The 20,449-nt window shown below is 45.6% G+C and overlaps 1 protein-coding gene across 1 annotated transcript in view; it reads right to left on the bottom strand.

Moving 5' to 3' along the window:
• The window catches only part of asic4a (acid-sensing (proton-gated) ion channel family member 4a), a 58,748-nt gene extending 38,715 nt beyond the window's left edge, over window positions 1-20,033 (bottom strand). The window contains exon 1 of the mRNA XM_012830316.3: window positions 19,244-20,033. Within this exon, the coding sequence (XP_012685770.1) occupies window positions 19,244-19,819 (576 nt within the window). The 5' untranslated portion in view covers window positions 19,820-20,033. The remainder of the gene's footprint in view (window positions 1-19,243) is intronic.
• Between the last annotated feature and the right edge of the window lie 416 nt (window positions 20,034-20,449).

Below are 20,449 nucleotides of genomic sequence, written 5' to 3'. Positions count from 1 at the left end.
ACCTCAGTCTCCATCACACATATGACCCGCGCTCGGCTTTGGGAAGGTGGGCTCCTGCTGTGCCCCTCATATTGGAGAACAGTGCATTTGAAAGTCCAAAGCGCTCTGTCTCTGCCCAGAAACCAAATTCTCTCCTCAAAGCCACCTGAGCGACAACAAACAGAGCATGTGGCAGCCGTCTCCGTCAGAGGGAGAGCTTGATAGAAAAGGCACAGAAGCTTTCAGAGGTATATCAGATACGAAGCCTCGCTGAGCCTAGCGGGAGTAGTGATCCATTCTGCTCGGCTGGGAAAGGTCAGTCATGTTTCTGACGAGCATTTTTTATCTGTCTCCATGGCAGACTTTTCTTAAATTACCTCATTATGTTCACTACAATATAAAGTGCACGCAGGGGACCTGTGGCCCTCCAGCCAGAGGCTCGGGCCACCCTGCTTATGCGCCGTCACAGCCCTCCTCCCCGGCTCCACGCTACTGCTGATGGCTGAGGTGCTCTGTTTTTCTGGCTCCCCTAATCAAGAGCAGCCTTTCTCAGATCGCCTCCTCTGATTTAGCCCGAGTCTCACTAACGATTCACCAGCATGTCCAAAGGCACAAAGGGAGAGAGCAGATGCATTTTGATTACTGTGATGTTCATAAAACATACCTTTAAAAATATCTGCTGAGCTGCCGTGGTTTCCTGGAAATATAGACAAATAAATACAGTCTCCAGGATAATAAATTCAGCTGAAGTCTTGGAAACAAAAAAAAACAGCCTTCATATTAAAGGGTAGTGTAATTCAGCCGATGCTGCACTGGCCAATAAAGCAACAGCATACATGCTATACACATATCAAACAACGCAGCTTCATTTCCACCAGCAAAACAAAGTCTAAAAGCAAATCACATATAAAACATCAAACCCTGCAACCGTCCTTTTTTTCCCTTGGAAAAATCTTTTTAATGTCATGTTTGATTTATATTCTCCATGTGTTGTGAAGCGAATGGAAGGAGACGAGCAGGTCTCAGGGGTGAAAGGCAGAGGCGAGGACTACTTGACTCGCTCGGGCCAGACCACAAACAACTCATAATGTGCAAGTGGTGAACATGCGCTAATTACACAGGGCTGTGAGGCAGCCAAAACCAATAGCACTTACGAGCGTTATCAGAAAACAATGATAACCACTCCGACCATTCAGGCCATCATTAACCTCTCCCCGACCCTAATTCAGCTCCACAATCCATGGGATTCTGGGGATTAGCTCCACATTATCATAATTAGGGGTCAGTGATGGACAAACGGCACGTAAATAACATCCAGAAGACAATATCATCGCAGAGATTAATCAAACTGTTCTGCTACGGCAAGCCTGCCCTTTTGCACCGCTACAAAGCCAGCGCACGATACAAATGATAATGTGTTCCTGCCCTGCGTTCATGGGAGGCCCATGACATAATTAACGAGGAGCGCCTTCCCTCTGTACCAGCAAATTCATCTGTGAGTTAAATATCTGACACCCTCCCCCCAGATCAAATAAATGTTCTGGTCTGTGCAAAATGCGTCAAGCTCAATGTGTTTGTGGAAATTGAAATTCTTATTTGGATTACGGCCCAAAAGCACCCAACAGATAATAATTAGCAGCTTCCCGTGTATTTGATTGTCAGATAAGGCCACTTCCATGAGGTGAGTCTCCACTTAGCACCTCCGCCCCCCCTTAGCACTGCATTTCATTAAAGACCTCGTCAGCTGCTCATCCGACAGAGACAAATATAAACTGATACTTCCGTCTCTGTAATGTGGTCTTTGAAGGATGCAACATGAAAGACCCCTAATCTCAGTGTACATGCTGCTCAGCATCGCATGCCTTTCATCACAACACCATTAGCTCAGCACAAACCCTGACAAATATCAGATCCGCCACTGCTCACAGCCGTGATTGACCCAACACTATGCCTCATGTATGTATTCAGTTGAGGTTTCAGACGTACAAAAGCATCTGAATTCTTCAACTACAGTGGAATATGTTTGTGTTCTCACTGGTTTCACTGTGCCCACTGGTCTTACACTAAAAAGCAGCAATAGCATGCAGGCAGAGACGAGAGAATTAACAGAATTTTCTGCTCACATCAAAAGGCAAAACAAAGTAAAACTATATAGACTGGATGTGCAGTTAAATCATGGTGGTATATACGATGTATATTATTTACTGCAGCTAACTGTGAAGTTCCCACTTGAGATGACTTGGCATCTTGCACCGGTGGATGCACTACAGGAAGAGTGAGGCGGTACCAGAAAGTAATGAGTGAGCATACACACGTCCCTGGGAGGACGGCCCATCATTAGCAAGTTGCTGAGTGAGAATTACTGTAGAACTATTAACAAGACACTTCAAACAGCGAATTGATCCGCAAGGTTGAAAATATAATCTCCAAATCTACTTCTTTAAGGGCCTTTAGAAGTGCTAATTAGAATTATTGATTAGATATCATAATGTTAAAGTTTAACTCGCAAGTGAACTCGCACTCACACTGGACCACAAACTTCTTTGAAGGACACCTCTGTACAGTACTCCCCCCTCCACCCCCACCCCACCCTGAGGACATTTTGGAGCTAGTATGCACTGCATTGCGTGACTGCTAAAGCTTGTCTACAATAACAGCCTCCACTCCTCCTCAGCACACTGCCTCCTTTAGGAAACGCGTCTGAGGGAAAGCCCATCAACGTGAATATTTCCGAGGCCCTGCTGAGAAGTCTCCGCGCGCACCACTGGCAAATGAGTGACAGAGTGGTGACAGGATACAAATGTGAGGCTTCATCACACCGGGCGTGCACATAAACACTTGCAGCCCCCCCTGGCTGCGCTTTGAATTGCTAATTCGCTTGTGATGAAGATGACGGGAACGAGCTTTGAGAGGGGAAACTGTGGGGCAACACCCTGCCATTCTGCTCGCCTCCGTGTGGAGTCGTCCATTTGGTGGTGGGCTCTTCCTCCCCCCCCCCCCCCCCCCCCCCCCCACTGTGCCCAGAGACTATGGGCAGGCTACAATTTTCAGCAACATTGATAAGGCGCTGCGAGCCCCAGGACTGGCATATTGGGAGGAAAATGATCAGTTAGTACTGGTAGACTGGCTCACCACAGAGATGCACTGATTGACTTTCCATGTGGGAGACACTGAATAACAGCTAACACACATCAGCTTGGGGCAAAGTAACTTATGAAGGAGCAAGTCCTGCAGTGCATACTGGGAGAAAACACTAACATGACAGGAGACAGATGCAAGCAGACTAAGAGTACGGTACATGTTAATCTGCCCAATTCTGTGTGAATCTCTGTTGTTTATGCCTTGATTCTTCATACAGCCACCTACAGTCGTTATTGCATCCAAGCACATTCTGAACGACATGAAAGAAAAAGAAAAATATTCTAAACTTTTTTTTCCCTTTATTCAGAAAATGTTTCAAATACATGCCCTGGAGATTTTCATAGAAGGACTTTGATCAGAACAGATGGATACACCAATTCCATGACAACAGTACGACACAGAATCTCATCAACACTCAACACAGCGCTCTGGGTATATAATGAAGACATCAAATGTTTCTTTATTGCCAGAAATGGTCGCAGGCAAATTGAGATGCAGTCACAAGAAAACATGTAAAATTCACTTATTTCTCTAATGAATGTCTGGCCCTCAGTAGCTCAATCTTTTACAGTTGTGTGTGAAATTTCCCTAAATTCGTTTTACCTGTGGTACCGCATAACATTAGTCATTCAACTCACTCCACTCCACCATGTTCACGAGTGATGTTGGGTCCCTGAACAGTCTCCACGTGGGCACAAGGCAAACACATGCATCCTAATATATCTTTATTTCCTTATGAACCCTTCAGAATTAACACGTTCAATGAATTGAAATTCTGGCAGGCAGACTGCACTATACTATACTATATAGACTACAGAGCCCATCACCTGGCAGCTATTACACATATTGTGTCTAGTGGAGAGCACAGTGGTGAGGGACTTGGCTTAGAGAGAACATGGCCCTGAATCCTATAGATCTCATTACCACTGGGGATTAGAGGCTGTGCCTGGGATATGTGTTAGCAAAGAGGAATGGCACTGCCCTCTGATGAAGTATAAGAACACTTTAAAGAGATTCCCAAAAGCATTTAAGCATTGTATGCCAACTCCAGGCATGCTAGAGGGAGGGGGGGGGGGGAATGACAGAGAATGCCAAATAATCAACCTTCACCTCGCTTTTCTAATCTCCATGAGTCTCCATAGCAAAGCTGCTCAATTGCATTAAAATGAACTTAATACATGGAGACCTGACACAGCCAGCCTCTGGAGTCAGGCAGGGATGTTAGGTTACGAGAGAATATAACCTATGAGGTGATAGGAGTTTGAGTCAATCTGTGAGTGACATCTCTCAGGAAAGGGCATTTACGGAGGTTAGAGGAAGCCTACTGATTTCTAATCCATACACCCCAGGACTCAGTCTGTATGAATGAGCTCTTATATTAAATGAACACAGCCAGACAAATCCACATCTCCGTTAGCAAATCAACATCTCCCTTCCTGCCCTCATGTCCCTCTATTACATTTACGTACAAGAAATAATGCATCATCGTAATGTATTGGAAATTACAGTGAAAAACCATTAGTATTGATTTTTGCTTGAGGATCTTTACAGCAATGCAATTATTTATTTGCTCTATTTGAATTTTCAGACAATTTGTATACATTACAATCATTGACATTAAAAAGTGTGCAATGTGATTGCTGGTTATGTAATGTAATATATAATACAAATAAATGAACTTGCATTTTGCACAAGAGTGCTAAGAAAATAAGCAACACTAAGTACCATATTAGCTCCAGGCCATGAAATTGTTATGACTAGCAAATTTGCCAGAAATCACACTGTAATTTTCATTTCATAGAATTTTGATACTGAAAAAATAATAAGATAATAAAACTTGAAATGAAAAATGAAGACTCTCTATAGGACTTTCTATGGGACACTATTTTGTTCTAAACTAGGGCTGTCAATAGATTAAAAAAAATTAACTAATTAATCTCACATTTTGAAATTCATTAATCTAGATTAATCGCGATTAAAAGTTTGTTTGTCTGTTTTTTGTTTTTACTTCCAATGAAAAATATCTCAATTTCCATACATTGTCAATCAAATGAGCTGTGACACCCAGGTAATTGTCATTGCTGACTGATGGTCACCAGTAAGGGTGACGGTGGCAGCTTGCTCGAGGAGCTGAATTTTTCGTGCTCTCTCGCCGTCATAAAAGGAATGTATGCGAGACACAATGGTGCCCCTCGACGGTAAATCGTAAGAGTTGTCTCCTGAAGCAATTCGAATCACCTCAGTCAGCCCAACGTCCTTAACTATGTTGATGGTCCAACAGTCACCGGCAACCCAAACTGCTAAAGCGTTGGTAACCTTTTCACGGACTGGTCTAGTTATTTTACTAGAGAAGTCGTAGAGTGTGGGTTGGCGACCATCTAAAAAATTGTTCAGTCTTTACAATTGTATACCAAATTGTGCACTCACAAATATTAAGAGGAGATTTCAGGTAAGATTTGGAACAAAATCCTGTAAAGTGGAGGCCTTGGTATATCTCGACACCTGTAACATCACAATGGATAACAGGTGAATTGATTAATTCAAAGCATGCACCTTTCTACCTCTAGTTTATTCCGCCAGTCAAACGGGGCTCTGCTTAACATTCAAACCATGCGTCTGCTGGCTAGTTTTTAAAAAGAAATGTCAGGTCATTATAGATTGCAATTTTTGCCAGGGTAAAATGAATACATGAAACCTTTATTACCCACAAGACATTCGGGGGGAAGGAGGACCAACACCTTCAGAATAATTCTGATTTCTTTCTTTCCTAGCCTGCCTCACAGATCACACGCTTTTCCCAGCCTTCTCTTCTTTAACAAGTTCTAGGGCCTGTCATGTCAGGGTCAGTCTCTAATCACATAAGGGCTTGATCAAAGTGTCAGGAGGAAGGGGGAAGAACACAAGGCCTAATTTCTCACAGGGTAGGAATTAATGCCCAGCGCGCCCTCCGTCAGTGCCATTCCTCACATCCAAGGCAGGCCCCCCTGCGCCCCCACAAAAGTCTTCCGCCGACTTTGAGCAAGAGCGACAGCTCGCCAACCTGTTGTAATCAGAAAGATTAACTATATAGGGAGAACCCAGAGACTCCATATACTCTGGCAAGATAGATGGTGGGGCAGATAAAAGTTGGGGAGTAAATCACTGCAGAAGACACCTCTACGGTTGGTGATCAAAAGATCTTAAACTTGGTGCATGTGCCGTGACTGCCTAAGAAAATGTATTTTTTTCTTCTTTTTTTTCTAAATCCCCTCATCGGTTTTTCAGTCAGGGCTGCCATACATGCATTTCTGCCGGCTACCCGGTACGTGTGTGCAGGTTCGTACGTGCCATGCCACACTTTCCACCCCCGTAGTTAAGCAGCCATACGTGTAATCAGTGAGTGTAGAGATATTAAAGATGATAAAAGATAGTCACCATCTCGCCTTATGGGTACTTCAGTTCAAAGAAATGAAAGTATGCAAATCCCACATACATCATCAGCTAGAAGGGAAAATTGCTGGAGTGCTTCTGGAGTGTGCAGGCGTGGCAAATACACAAATCATACCGGTGATAAAAATGAGTTTTAGTTCATGCCAATGAAAGAGATGTAACATAATGTAATGTAACAAAAATGGTTGATTTAAGTAGACTGCAAACTCACTACATAATCAGAAATGTGAAAACCTACTGCGCTCCACATTTCAACAGGAAGCTCTTATCCTCTTGACTGAGACAGCAGCGTCAGACAGCAACTGAAACTTGTTTTGCTATATATGTGTGCATGTTGTTTAGTCTGGAGAATTGAGGCCGGAAGTCAAACACTCTGCAGAGGGTGTGAGTTAAATCACATTTTATGTGTTTCTTTATTTCATTCCGAGATGGTGCCCAGACGCCACTCTGGATCATTACAGCCCAATCCAACCTCTGCCCATATCCCTTCGCATACAATTCCCAATGGCATCTGCCCATCAAGGCAGCAAGTATATAGCTTGTGGCAGAAAATACAAGAAGGCATTCTGAGATGAGTCTGATAACGATAGAAAAAAAAAGTAATGAAACAGAAAAAAAAAATTGTTTAAGTGGGTCTCTGGCAGTGACAGAGAACACCATTACGGTTTTAGCGGAGACTGTCGTCACCCTTGACTCGGGAAAGTTGTGGAGTTGCTCTACACGAGGCTAGTAGGCACCTCAGATGGAGCTTCCCGGTGTCAATGAGCCCCCTGACTCCCTTAGTTTGCTGCTTGGCTGAGCATGTACTCTTCTGAGGGGAAGAATAGCCACCGATAATGCAGACTGTGAACCAGCAGGAGATTTTTTAGCATTTGCCAATATATCTCTGTGGCAAACTGTTTCCACCTTATTCTGTTAAGTATCCTCCAGATTATACTTCCTCTCTCCATCAGGCCCTAATATTAGCTTGATTATTAGCTCTCATTATGCTGGTTGTTTTGGTGAATAACAGGAAGAAAGGAAAAAGGCTTTCTGCTGCCAAACTGGAATTCGACTGAAATGTAACATTGTCTCACCCATACAAAACATGGACTTGCTCCACCATTGTTATCGGCTTGTATAATTCATCCAAACTTTCACTCAGATGAAAACCGGCAGTCTCCCTCTTACGAATTCGAGGCAGGCTTGCCAAGGTGGTCCCTCTTTTGCTCTGTTTCACACCTTTTGTCTGAAATCCCCCTCTCTCGCGTTGTAATGAGATGCTAATCCTAGGCTCCTTATTCCACTGTTTGGGTAAGAAATACTTTTATTTATGCGGTATCCATACATGCGTCTACTGAGATTCCGTGTTCCTTCTACCAAGCCTGAATCAGAAAAGAGCAATGTTAAAGGTGACCCCTTCTGAGTTTCATTAGGGTGTGTGCGTGGCAGGCTTGTTATGTATTTGACATTGCGTTTGTCTCATCAGTATTCTACCAGTTCACCTCTTTAATTTCATAATTCAAACGTGTAATTGTCTTTGCGATGCATTTTTTGTTGTTTTGTCATCTTTGTACCAGAAGTAACAATCGGATGTATGGCTTAGGCTATGGATAATGACTGCTGAGCAAACAGAACTAACAAGGTGTTTTTATTACTAATTTTCACAGCACATTTTCTATGCTTTTCACACACTGACACAAAGGCAAACAAAGAGCGCTGCCAAATACCATTCATCCCATTAAAACAACTTTCCAGTTTTCCTCGAAACAAACAAATGTATTATGCGTGGCTCCATACAGAGATCTGCAGGAATCAGCTGGAGAGGCTGACCGCGCCGCGGTGCACATCTGGACCGTTCGCAGGGCTCGCCACGGGTCAGGTCCAGAGGTGGCTTTGATTTAGCAGCGGAAGCAGCTGGTCCGGCACCAGGCCGGACGGTGAGCGCCAAGAGAATTCCCAGAGACACCCTCTGTTCCCGTCGTGCCCTCCCAAACCCCCCCACTCCCTCAGAGGAGGCAAATAACAAGCCGGGGCACAAATCCCTCACTATTCTTATCCTCCATGTATCTTCCCAAAGAGCAGTGAGGATGGTTAAAACAAAGACTTGGTGAAAGGAGGGATTAATTGCTCATTCTGATATGCATTGAATATCAACTGTACAGTGATGTTGTCTTTGATCTCCCTAAAGAATAGGCTATGAAGGTCAAAGGAGATGCTGAATAAAAGCAGAAAGAAAGAGAGAGAGAGGGAAAGGGGAGGCCAGTGATTTGTTAGTAAAACACTGTGACATTTATTTCTTCCCTAGACTTTCAAGCTCTGCACAGCAGAATGCCATTAGCCATCCTTTACTTTCAATGTGAATGTCAAGGACACACGTAAACATGGCCAGGGATGCCATACCTCATTAATAGCCATATTTATTCTAAATGATGCCCTTATCAGGATGTGCTTAATGAAATGGATGAGATCGCAAATTTGAAAAGATAGAGCCTGTTTTGTCAGGCTTTGGGTGGATGGGTGCAGGGGTTACATTTACATTCTCAGGGTAAGATATACATTTCCAATTGTGTCAAGATTCGAGATTAGAAAATCACAAATAGGCTGCAACCGATACCGGCATTTACTTTGAACCACCGGGTCCAAATAGAAAACAATCACTGCATTTCTTTCGCTCACATTGTTTTTTTTTCCCTTTACAGGAGATTCTTCCGTATCCAACAGACTGGAAGCAAACCGGGCCGGAAGCAAAGAGGTGATTCCTCACAGAGCCTAATCAGATACTCCCTAGCAGGGAGGTATTTAACTCTGCCTCAGATCTTAATAGATTCCCCACTACCATCAATGGGCCTATGATAATAACTTGCATCACAAAAATGGAACAAAGAAAATAAATGTGCCATGTAATCACAGGCTGTTTACTGCTGCATTAACAAGTCGGCAAGAGCGATGCACAGTCCCACATCCAAGCCAATGTTTACACATTTCCACACCCTCCTCGTCCAGACCTCGTAACTAAGAGGGCTTTGCACATTTGTGGGGGAGGATGATGGGCACGACTCGGGGAAGTGGATGCTGTTAATGGGCGTGAGGTTCCCCTCTCGGGACGGAGGTGTTAATCGGAGCCATCAGGTCCTCTTCCTCCTGGATCAATGTCAGCACAAATCTCAGATTGCTTTCCTGATGCGCGCCAAGTTATCTGTGATTCAACTTTAATAGGTTATTGAACAGCACAAGCATTTAGGGAGCAGAGTCGTATTTCAAGCTATTGACTATTAAATCCACACAACTTTCTCATTAGCATACATTAAGACAAACAGAATTAATCTTTACGCCACTGTCAGGTGAAATGCCGGCGCAGTAATGTCTGCAAATTACACATCAAAAGCAAACGGCGGTAAACAGCCTGTAATAAATAGAGATATTCTCCGAACTCTCACTGCTACAGAGCATTTGGGACATCAGCTCTCAACGCACCCAGCAGCCTGGACTATGCGGATGCGGAAGAGACTGAATCGTGTTCCAGACTGGGCATGTGGGGTGCCATGCCCGATGAAGACGACGCGCCGCCATGCAGAAAACCCAGGCTGCGACACTCGGGGGTTGGGTTGTGTTGTGTTGTTTTCTGGAGCGTGCGCCACGCGGGGTGGCACATCACGGAGAGGCCCCAGCTGCTGTTGGCTGCCCTTGCAGTCGGAGCGCCTGGCACGCCCCGAGATCCATCCGTGAGACGGAGGCGGAAATGTCACCCCCAAGCCTCCACAGACGGCCCAGATATAGAGACCCATTCCCAGGGACGCGTCTGTGCCTTGACAAGCACGCGGAGGGGAGAGGGGGAGGACTGGGGCGTCGTATGCGCGCCTTCTGCAGCAGGAAACGCTGATTTGGCCAGTCTGGGACACGAGCCACGACTGGAACCGAAGGCGCATGTCCTCCGCACAGACTTCATCTCCCGCATGCCATCAGCAGACAACAAGGACATCTGCAAGTCAAACTCGAGCGATGGAAACAGAACTGACCAGAGAGAGAGAGAGAGAGAGCTTCTCAAGGTAGCCTCTTGAAATTCTCTAGCTACCAGCTTCCTAAAACACAACCTGCCCCAAAGTATTCCCAGCATAATTAAATGATAATGTATTCCACATAGTTATTGGTTTCCTCACATGCATACATTATTAGCATACCGAACACAGCCTTGCTCATCAACCAGTTGAAAAAAAAGAAATGTTCAGCCGGTCGAATAAATGTGCCCTTGTGCCTTCCCCCCTTTGTGTCCCCATTCCAGAAGAGACGGCACACAATAATGGCGCTGTCATTATAAACAATGAGCGCAAGCAATCAAACTGTTCATATACAGAATGTGAGAGGACAACGATGGCTCTGGAAAATGGGGGAGAAGAAAAAATGTCATCAAAAAGTTCGATGAAGGATGAACTGTTCTGTTGAATTACCACACAAAACACATCACGCTCCGCAAGGACGGACGCTAATTGACTCAAGGCCTTCCCATATCTTACACATGACAGGAGTTCAGAACTCCTGAATAAATAGAAAGTGCACAGATGTGATGCAAAGTAATTTGGCCTCCTTTTAGCAGGTTCATTATATCGTGTTGTGACCCTTGTCATACTCATCATGGTCTAACTGTGCTTGGGATGACAGAAATAAACAGCGTCAAATCAAGCTACGGCATGATAAATAAGATGACATTTCCTGCATCTAAAAGTCGAGTGGGGAGCCACCATCTCCCAAGCCCTCCGTATGAATCATTCTCTAACATGCCACCTATTTGGGTCTGGTTAATAGTGACTCTATTTGTGATGACAAGCCACAGGCACACTGGGGGAAAGCAATGCATCCTGGGACCATGGGGTGATATGATATAAAAGCAAATTATAAACGACAAAGCTAAATGTTGGACACTGACTCTCTCAGGTCATGCTCAGTATGCATTAGAACAGGACAGAATACAATAAAAAAAAAAACAAGTTAAACAAACATTCAAAAATATAATAAAAACACACAAACAGCATGAGACTCACTCTAGCGTACAACTTCAGTATGTTTTACTCTCGCAGGCTTTCTGTGACCCACACCACCATTCAGTGTGCTGCCAGGAAGATGACAGCGGCACACAAGAACACAAAACAATGCGGGTGAGAGTTCAGCACTGAACCAGTGCATTTTCCTCCGCTTCCCCTTTCAGCCCGCATAAAACCACTACTCGCGGCTCTTTCACCACGCTGAGAGCCACGGGCGGCCTCCAGCGTGAGCCAAAGCCCCTTCACAAACAACTATGCGTAAGAGTGACACCCCAATTATTAACTGATATACCGTACGAGCAGGAAGACAAGGACCGACTCATACCTGATACCATCCACAGACCAATAGAGACTGGGGATACCACGCTTGACTTAGATCAATGTACTGAATTAGTAATGGAGGAATGTTTGACAGGTATTGACGTCCATAACAACAGCCTTAATTAAGCGTTGTTGATGCTTCATTGACATCGGTTCGAAGACGAGTACTTTTGGCAGAGCTGGATTATTTTAAGAGTTAACCAGAGAACTGAGGAGACTAGTGCGTTCAATGCTGAGTATGTTTTATTAAGAAGCTTGTGACAATCCCAGGGAATTGAGAATCCCAAGGAATCACACCTCTGGTTCAGGTTCGCGGGTTTGCCCCGGAGTTGCTCTGTGTTGTGGCAGTGGGATGAGGGAAAGGCTAGCCGCCGCAGGGCATAGACTACAGTTCTGCTGAGGGATGGGAATTGATTTTATTGATACCAATGGCATTACCGATTCAGCTTATCGGTCCAATTCTTTATTGATTCCCCCAATTAATTCCTGACCAATTTTTTTTAGTAAAAAAAAGTAAACCTACAGGTTGTCAGCGTATCTGCCTAATAACATTTGAACATCTTAAAATAAAAAACAATGTTTTCCTAAAAAATATATAACTTTGATATAAAAATGAGCATATCTGCTTTCTCTGGCAGCGATCCTAGATCTCTCTGGACTAATGGTGCCTCCAGCTGCCGTGAACACCCTCTCAGATGGGGTGAAGGACGCCTGAACACACAAATAGGTTTGGGCGAGATCTGACAACAGGGGCAGTGTGTCTCTCCTCTGCCACCACCAGGGTCAGCTACTGCAGCAAGGGGAGCATTGATCGACCAAGGACATGAAACTACAGTCCAAGAGCCTTCTCTGTGCGATGCTTAGCTCGCAGACCTCAGCACTTGCCCCCATGAGTCCTGATGGCGGCGGTGCGAGACACTTCTGGTTGCGAAGAATGGTTATATTTGGTCTCTGTGTCCTTCCAAGGTCCGTAGGTAGCTGGTTGAAGTTGAAAGGATGATCCAGAGCGATGTTTGTGAAGCGATGATTGATATCAAGTAGTGTCAAGTGTGTATCTGAGGTTCACATGAGTGAATCGAGTGAAAACACAGGAGATGGTTAAGTAATAATAACCAAAAACTGAAGAAAAAAAACAACACTTGTGCCATGTGCCGCCATCTTGGTCAGTCAATCAGGGATGGGAGCGGAGTTTGATGACAGACATAGAATTTGATGTCATGACAACCTGCCAGTATCAATAAAAGGAATTGATAACTCCAGTGGCATCCGATTTGGAATTTTGGAAACGGTTTTCAAATCCCATCCCTAGTTCAGCTCTTCAACCCATGCCAGGGATAAACTCCCTGACAACACCAGCAAGACCAGGGTGACACCGGCCATAATTCTGAACATGAGCCGATCGCCCAGCCGAGCAAACAGAGCAGCGTTTCATGCTCAGATAGAGCAGGGGGGAGCAGGATATGCACTGTGACATTTAAAAGTCCTTATTGACGTCCTCCGAGTACAAGCCCTGGTCAACATGACATTTCCATGCATACGAGAAAACAAAGACTTGCATTTTGTTTTAAAACTTCACAGATCCATTTGAAAGGAAAACATATGCTGGGTCTGAAAGGTGAATGAACTGGCTATGCTTCTTTTCTTTTCTTTTCTTTTTTTTAAAGAGAGATTGACTCAAAAAGCTATTAGCGGCTGTGGTTTAAGAGCAGGTGTGATGCATTATGGGCCCGTCTGTGGCCGCTAGGAGTTTAAGTGTCTCTCTTAAGGCTTCCCATCAGACAAAAAAAAAAGACAGAAAATGAAGAAAACAAGGACCTACTTAAGCAAAAAAAAAACACCTTGACATTTAAAAAACAAATACTCTTGCATAAGTGCACTTGTACTGTATTCTATGTCTGTCAATTACATATAACCAACATATGCCACATAATATCTTTAATCTTTCAAAAGCTTCTCGAAAAAAAAACTCCAGCAACCAAACAACACCAATCAGCAACACCGACTTTCTAACATCACTTGATTTTCAATAATGTAACACCCATACACAGTGAAAACCCCTTCCATAAGGACGCTACCAAGACCTCGATGTTTACTCAAACTGAAAGCCTCCACTGATGGTAGCCTCGAGCCCAGTTCTCTTAGCACTGACTAACGCTGCCAATGCTCCGGCCCAAACCCTGGCACAAGATAATTAGTCAAACCAGGCTTAAGGCCCGGGAAGCAATCGGACTGAGGAACATATTGATCCTTGGAGGACAAACTAAGGAAGTTGGGCTATATTATCAATCTTGTTAGCACTCAGCTGTTATGAAACATGCATGGCTCTGTATATACGAGTCCAAGCACACACACACACACACACACACACACACACACACACACACACTTCCCTTTATGTAACAGTGTTTTGCTGGGCAGCTTGTCACAAGGAGACAAATGTCCGTATGAGCCAAACACTCCCTGGGGTTAGAGGCGAGCCACTCCACAAGGGACTGTTTTTTCTTCTTATTATCATTTCTTAGTCTACAGAATTGTCTTCTTCTAAAACTCTTTTCCAAATCCCACACACGTAAACCAGCAAATGTGAATTGTGAATTCATTGCGGACTCTGCATGTACGATGCATTTTGGCTCCACAATGTACGAACACGATATGTGGTCCCAGGTGTGTGAGCTGCAGACATGCAGCCCGTGTAATGTATGGAAATGGCATTTTTTTCTAGGCTAAAGAGGGAGATCAAATTGCCCGTGATTCAAATCTTTTCGCTCGGAGGGCTGGAGGACAAATAAAAGATCCCTAACCCTCCTCTGTGGCGCTTCACCACACAAGGCCGGTCATGGATAAACAGGTGGAATAAAATTTCTCACACATGAAACTGTGCTGCTGTGTGTGTGTGTGTGTTTATGTGTGTGTGTGTGTGTGTGTGTGTGTGTGTGTGTGTGTGTGTGTGTGTGTTTATGTGTGTGTGTTTATGTGTGTGTTTATGTGTGTGTGTGTGTGTGTGTGTGTGTGTGTGTGTGTGTGTGTGTTTATGTGTGTGTGTGTGTGTGTGTATGCCTGCGTATCATGAAAAAAAGATCAACTGGGCCCTGGTAGTGTGGAGCGGCGGCAGATAGCCGCGGCTATGAGACGGGAATGTAAATGCGCTGGCAGTTCAGCAGTTCAATAAGCTGTGGAGACCCACAGCGGCGGAACTGCGCAGCTAATTGACAGGCTGTTTGGGACGAGGCTCCGGAAAGGCGGTCACTTTCACGGTCCCCACTTCTCCGTCTCTGTCAGGGGGAGTGGGGGCGGAAGAGGAGGAAGGGGGGAGAGGGGAGGGGGGAGGATGGGGAGAGGGGAAGGAGGGGGGCGGGGAAGGAGCCAGACGACAAACCCACAGGGGGACCTGATGTCACTCACACTCTCGCCCCGGCTCTCTCCGAGGAAGAGAGACATCTTACCCCAGGAGAGGCAGACTGCCAGCCAAACACAACTACAACACAGAGCACCTGTTACTGCCAAACTTTTCACACATCATCACACAAGCACACAAGCAGGAAGTGGTAATGGGAGGGAGGGAGGGAGGACAGGCACAGAAGGGATGGCTTTGGAGATCTGGCCAGCTCTAGCCATTACAAGCTGACCAGCAGCAGAAGCTCCAGAAAGTCTCTGCAGTCCCCACACTGTGTTCAATACTGTTCTCTCATGGCGAAGGTCGAGCTGAGGATCTCTCTCTCTCTCTCTCTCTCTCTCTCTAGAGAGAGAGAGAGAGAGAGAGAGAGAGAGAAATATGCTCTCCCGAGAGAAGAAAACGAGCAAACCACTCAAAGCTCAAAGTGGAAGGGAAAACAGGCACATGTCCGGTCACTCCTGGACCAGCCATCCTGTGATGTTCAGGCCAGCGATTAAAATGCACCTGCTCCTCGGAGCGGACGCCCTCGTGCTGACACGACAAATGGTGTCTGAGGAGCAGTAATGCTCGGAGTTTTATAGATCCTTCCTGTGTCAGTCCTTGGGCCAGCTCGCCAGGGCTCGCCGTGAATATATGCAGAAGGGATCTGTCCTTGCTGGGAGCAGAATCTGATAACGCATCCGCAAACAGAACCGAGCGCGCGGGCAAACAAGCCAGGCCGAAGCAGGCTTACACAGCCAAAGGGGCTCCAGACACACACAAACACACACACACACGCTGTGGGGAGGAAGGTGTTGTTGCCACAACGTGTGTTCGACTGCCGTTAAAACCCACAATTAGCTTAAGAGAGAGAATTTAGACGGATAGGGATTTATATTAGATTATGGTCTAAACGGCTTAGTATGATTTCCTCTTTTTACGGGTAATTAATTTGAGTCAATAATTGCAGAGGTTTGTTTTAATTATACCTAATAGCAAGACGAGAGTGAGGACCAACAGCGCTGCCAATCTTCTGAGGGATATTAATAAAAGGTAAACAGGACTGTTTGAGACAGGGCTGTGTTCACATATACAGTATGCTGTTCGGGGCAGTGGACCCTTGGGCTGTCAATATTTTAAGCGTTGATGATCGAAACACATGCATCATTTAAGAACATCCCTTTGAAAATAGTGAACTGCAGACGGCTGTGTATGCAGAGGAAATGTTTGAGGAAATCCTTGTGGAGCGGAACATAAACAACTGACAAAATGACATTTGCATCAAACATTTTCAACAGTGTGTGTGTGTGTGTGTGTGTGTGTGTGTGTGTGTATGAGAAATTAACACTTTCAACTTGTGATCCATTATGTATGGCCATTCTATTTTGAAACATAATGCATATCATGTATGCCACATTCTTCAAATGCCACTGCGCATGGTGATATTTTAATGTGCACATACAGACTTGTTTGTATTCTTCCCAGCTTGACAATGTTGTAGCAGAAGATTACTAACAACATCAATCAAATCAAACACCTAAGACCCACACAAATATAAAACATCTTAGAACATTAAATGAAGAGATTAAAGGATGGTATGCCAGAATCAAAAATAAGCTTCTACAAACCTAAGATTAAAATGATCCAAGGTGTGAAGAATGAAAACAATTTGTGCCTGAACACCAACACAGTTATTACCTGAACAGAACATCTGGAACATACCGCAGGATGAAAACACACAGCTATGCAAAACGATGCTCACATGCAAATGCACACACACACACACACACACACACACACACACACACACACACACACACACACACACACACACACACAGAGGAATGTGAGGATGGCAGTGTAATTTATAACACTGGCTCTCACTGCAGACGCCCAGCTGAGGGAGTTCTGATGTAAATGTATAATGTAATCTGCAGTCAGTGGGGCGACACCCACGGATTATATGTGCCAGGGATGAGGTTTACGAGACTTGCCCAGCAGGATTTGGACGTGTTCTTGAGAACCGGCTCCAATGTTCCCTTTCCATACCTAACCCTGACTGCCTCTGCTCCTCCTCTTCCTCCTCGTCCCTCCGGCTCCAGCAGCACGAGCCATGGGACGGAGGGGAAATAGCTCGTCATGCGTGTGAGGCAGCAAGATGTCTGTAACAAATCTAACTGACAGCCTCACGGACGCAGATCGCCAGGCAGACAGAAGGGAATGAAAATAACACACACACACACACACACACACACACACACACACACACACACACACCCACCCACCCACCCACCCACACACACACACACACACACACTCTCCCGGAGAACTTTCCAAGGATCCTAATCCAAGCAGAAATTACTCTACATTCCACATCTGACGTGGGACAGATAGTCCTGCCATGTCAGAGTCAAGTCTTCATTAATGTTTGAGAGCCAAGAAAGAGCTGCCGTTGTTGTCATGGGGCATTTTCATCAACTGACGGGAACTTTAGTTCCGTTTCCTCTCAAGCCTGATCGAGCTTAGTCATTTCCCTCTGTCTTGTTACTGAGGCCTGTGGTTATGTTGAAATCAGAATTCAACAGAGAACCAGAGAAAGAAAAAGAACAAGAAGAGGCAAAAAAAGAGGCAAGGAGGTAGAGGGAGACAATTACACGGAAGAAAACATAAAAAGAAATCTAGGTTTGTGAATACGTCAGTGGTTTCAATGAGACAGACGCTCTTGAAGATCAAAAAGTATACTCGAGGAGAAGTAGAAACACACTGCATGAAACAGAACTACAACAAGTCGAGGGGCTGTGAAGAAGTCAGCCTTTTGTTTGGCTGGCACATAAAAGGCTCAGGGGTGTAATGGCGGTGATGACAGAGAGGGAATGTCCAGGTCCCAGGAAGGTGAGCGGACCTGTGTTCAACACATCCTATTAGGACTTGACACCGGTGCTTCATCATCGCTAAAGCAATCGCATATTCCTCAACCTCTCAGTGAGGAAAAGCATCCATCTCCAGATGTATAGTGGGGCTTTCATAAATAGTGTTCCAAACACACACACACACACACGTACGTACACACACACACACACACACACACACACACACACACACCTTTTTGGACTGGTCTTAGGCTACTTATGGAAATTGTTTTATTCCTTTCAGTCAATCTAGCTAATGCAAAAATCATGTATGTCGGCCTTTAAATATTTGATCTCAAACAGCAGCAGGATTGAAATACAACACTGGTCAGGGCAATACTTGCTCCTCTCCTGGGCAAACAGCATTAGAGGGAGAGAGTCAGAGAGAGGGAGTTGGAGAAAAAGAGACTGAAAAAATATGTAAGGAAAAGAGAGAAGGAGACAGAGAGAAAGAGAGTATTTTAAAAAGCTTTTTTTTGCTGCCATGCACAAACTCAACTGCTGGCATTGGAGGCAGTATAAAACCACAGTTTGTCTTTGGAAAAGTAAACAGACGGATTCACCTTCCCCCTAACCCCCCCCCCCACCCCCCTCATACACAAAACCCATACCATGCCACAGTTCATACTATCTGCCACGGAGAAAGATAGTCATCACAGAGAGCTCCGACTCCGCAGCACAAATGGAGAGAGAGGCGGAGCAGTCGGGCAGAGTGCTGGATTGTGTTTACTCATGCATGGCCAAATAAATACAGCGCCTGCCACCTAGACCCCCTCCAAAAAACGTATTCAATTACCTTTATGGTTTCCTGCTGAGGCTGGAGCTTTCTTTATGCCGACAGTGTTTTGTCTCATACTGAAAACTCATAAGGACTTACATCCTGATTTCTTTTTCTTTTCCTAAAGTGAACTCCTGCCAGCTCCACAAGAAAATAAAGGCTATTTAAAATATAGTGCTTTGCCACAGCATGTTTGCCTTTGTCGTTATTGTCTTTGCATTCAGATATTTCAGCACTGCCAGTATTCAGGAGAAAGAGTAAGAGTAAATTAACTTTGGGAAAGTTTGTGACTCACCACGGTGAAGTCGTCCGCAGAGCAGTTCTGCCCGCTGAAGTTGCAGCTCTTCAGCATCTCCTCCAGCTGGTGCCCGGTGCGGTTGAAGATGTCCTGCATGTCCGGCGCAGGGTACTCCAAATCGGTGGCCTTGTGCCCGTCCTTGTTTTTCGGTGGGAGCCCGGTCAGGTTGGCCAGGTGGTAGATGTCGCCGTCGGTGAGCGCGGAGAAGCGGAAACGGTTGATGTTGCAGATGGTCACGGCGGGGAACACCATCTCCGGGGAGGCCTCCTCGTTGAGCGCCGTCACGTGCGGGTGCTCCAGGTAGGAGATGGCACACTTGGCCGCCTGGTACAGGAAGAGCGCCAGCGACACCAGAAAGGCCAGCGCCCAGAGAGTCTGCCGCACGCCCAGCCGGCCCGACACGAAGATGTGGTTAATTCCATGGAGCGAGCACGAGTTGGCGAAGCCAGCCAGGTCCTTCACCGGAGGCGCGCAGCTCTCCTCGATCAGGCTCTCCTTGTCCCCGTCCTGCTTGCTTTTTTTCTGCTCATCCTCCTCGGCAAATTTGATTTTGCAAACAAATTCGATCGGCATGTGGGAAGCCAGGTCTGCGTTTGGGATGCCTTTGATAAACAGAGCTCAGCCCCGGTTCCACTTGCCCCCTCGCCACTCTCCCCTCCCGACTTGCGTCTCCTTCCAAAACAAAAACTCAACTCCAGAAAGAGAAGCTTTTTTAAAAAAAAGAACACACAGACACACACACACAGAACAGCTGAGAGAAGATAGATACAGAGAGAGAAAGAGAGAGAGAGATATACTGAGAGAGAGAGATGGAAATAAATAGGAGGAGGGAGAGAGACAGAGAGAGCAGAAGAGAGAGTTGCTGTCGCTGTCGCTGTCGCTGCCGCTGCCGCTACTGCCGGTGCTCTCACCGCCACTCGTGGTGACTGCTGCTGCCTGCGCTGCTGCTTCCTGCGCTGCTGCTGCTGCTGCTGCTGCTGTGGCTGTTGCTGTTACTGTTACTGCCACAGCTCAGGATCTTTGTCTCAGTACTTGATCAGCTCGCAGAGTTCTGCTTATCAGCAGTAACACAGCTGTCAAAAAAAGCACACCCCAGCCACAAACACACGCGCTGACACACACACACACACAAGCTTGTTCGTCCGCTTCAGAGCCACAGATGAAAATGCAGCATTTTGGAGGAGAGCTAAAAGAGGCAGGGAG

This window comes from Clupea harengus, chromosome 2 (genome assembly GCF_900700415.2).
Source record: "Clupea harengus chromosome 2, Ch_v2.0.2, whole genome shotgun sequence".
Classification (NCBI taxonomy): domain Eukaryota; kingdom Metazoa; phylum Chordata; class Actinopteri; order Clupeiformes; family Clupeidae; genus Clupea; species Clupea harengus.
This window is presented reverse-complemented; position numbering and strand designations above follow the sequence as displayed.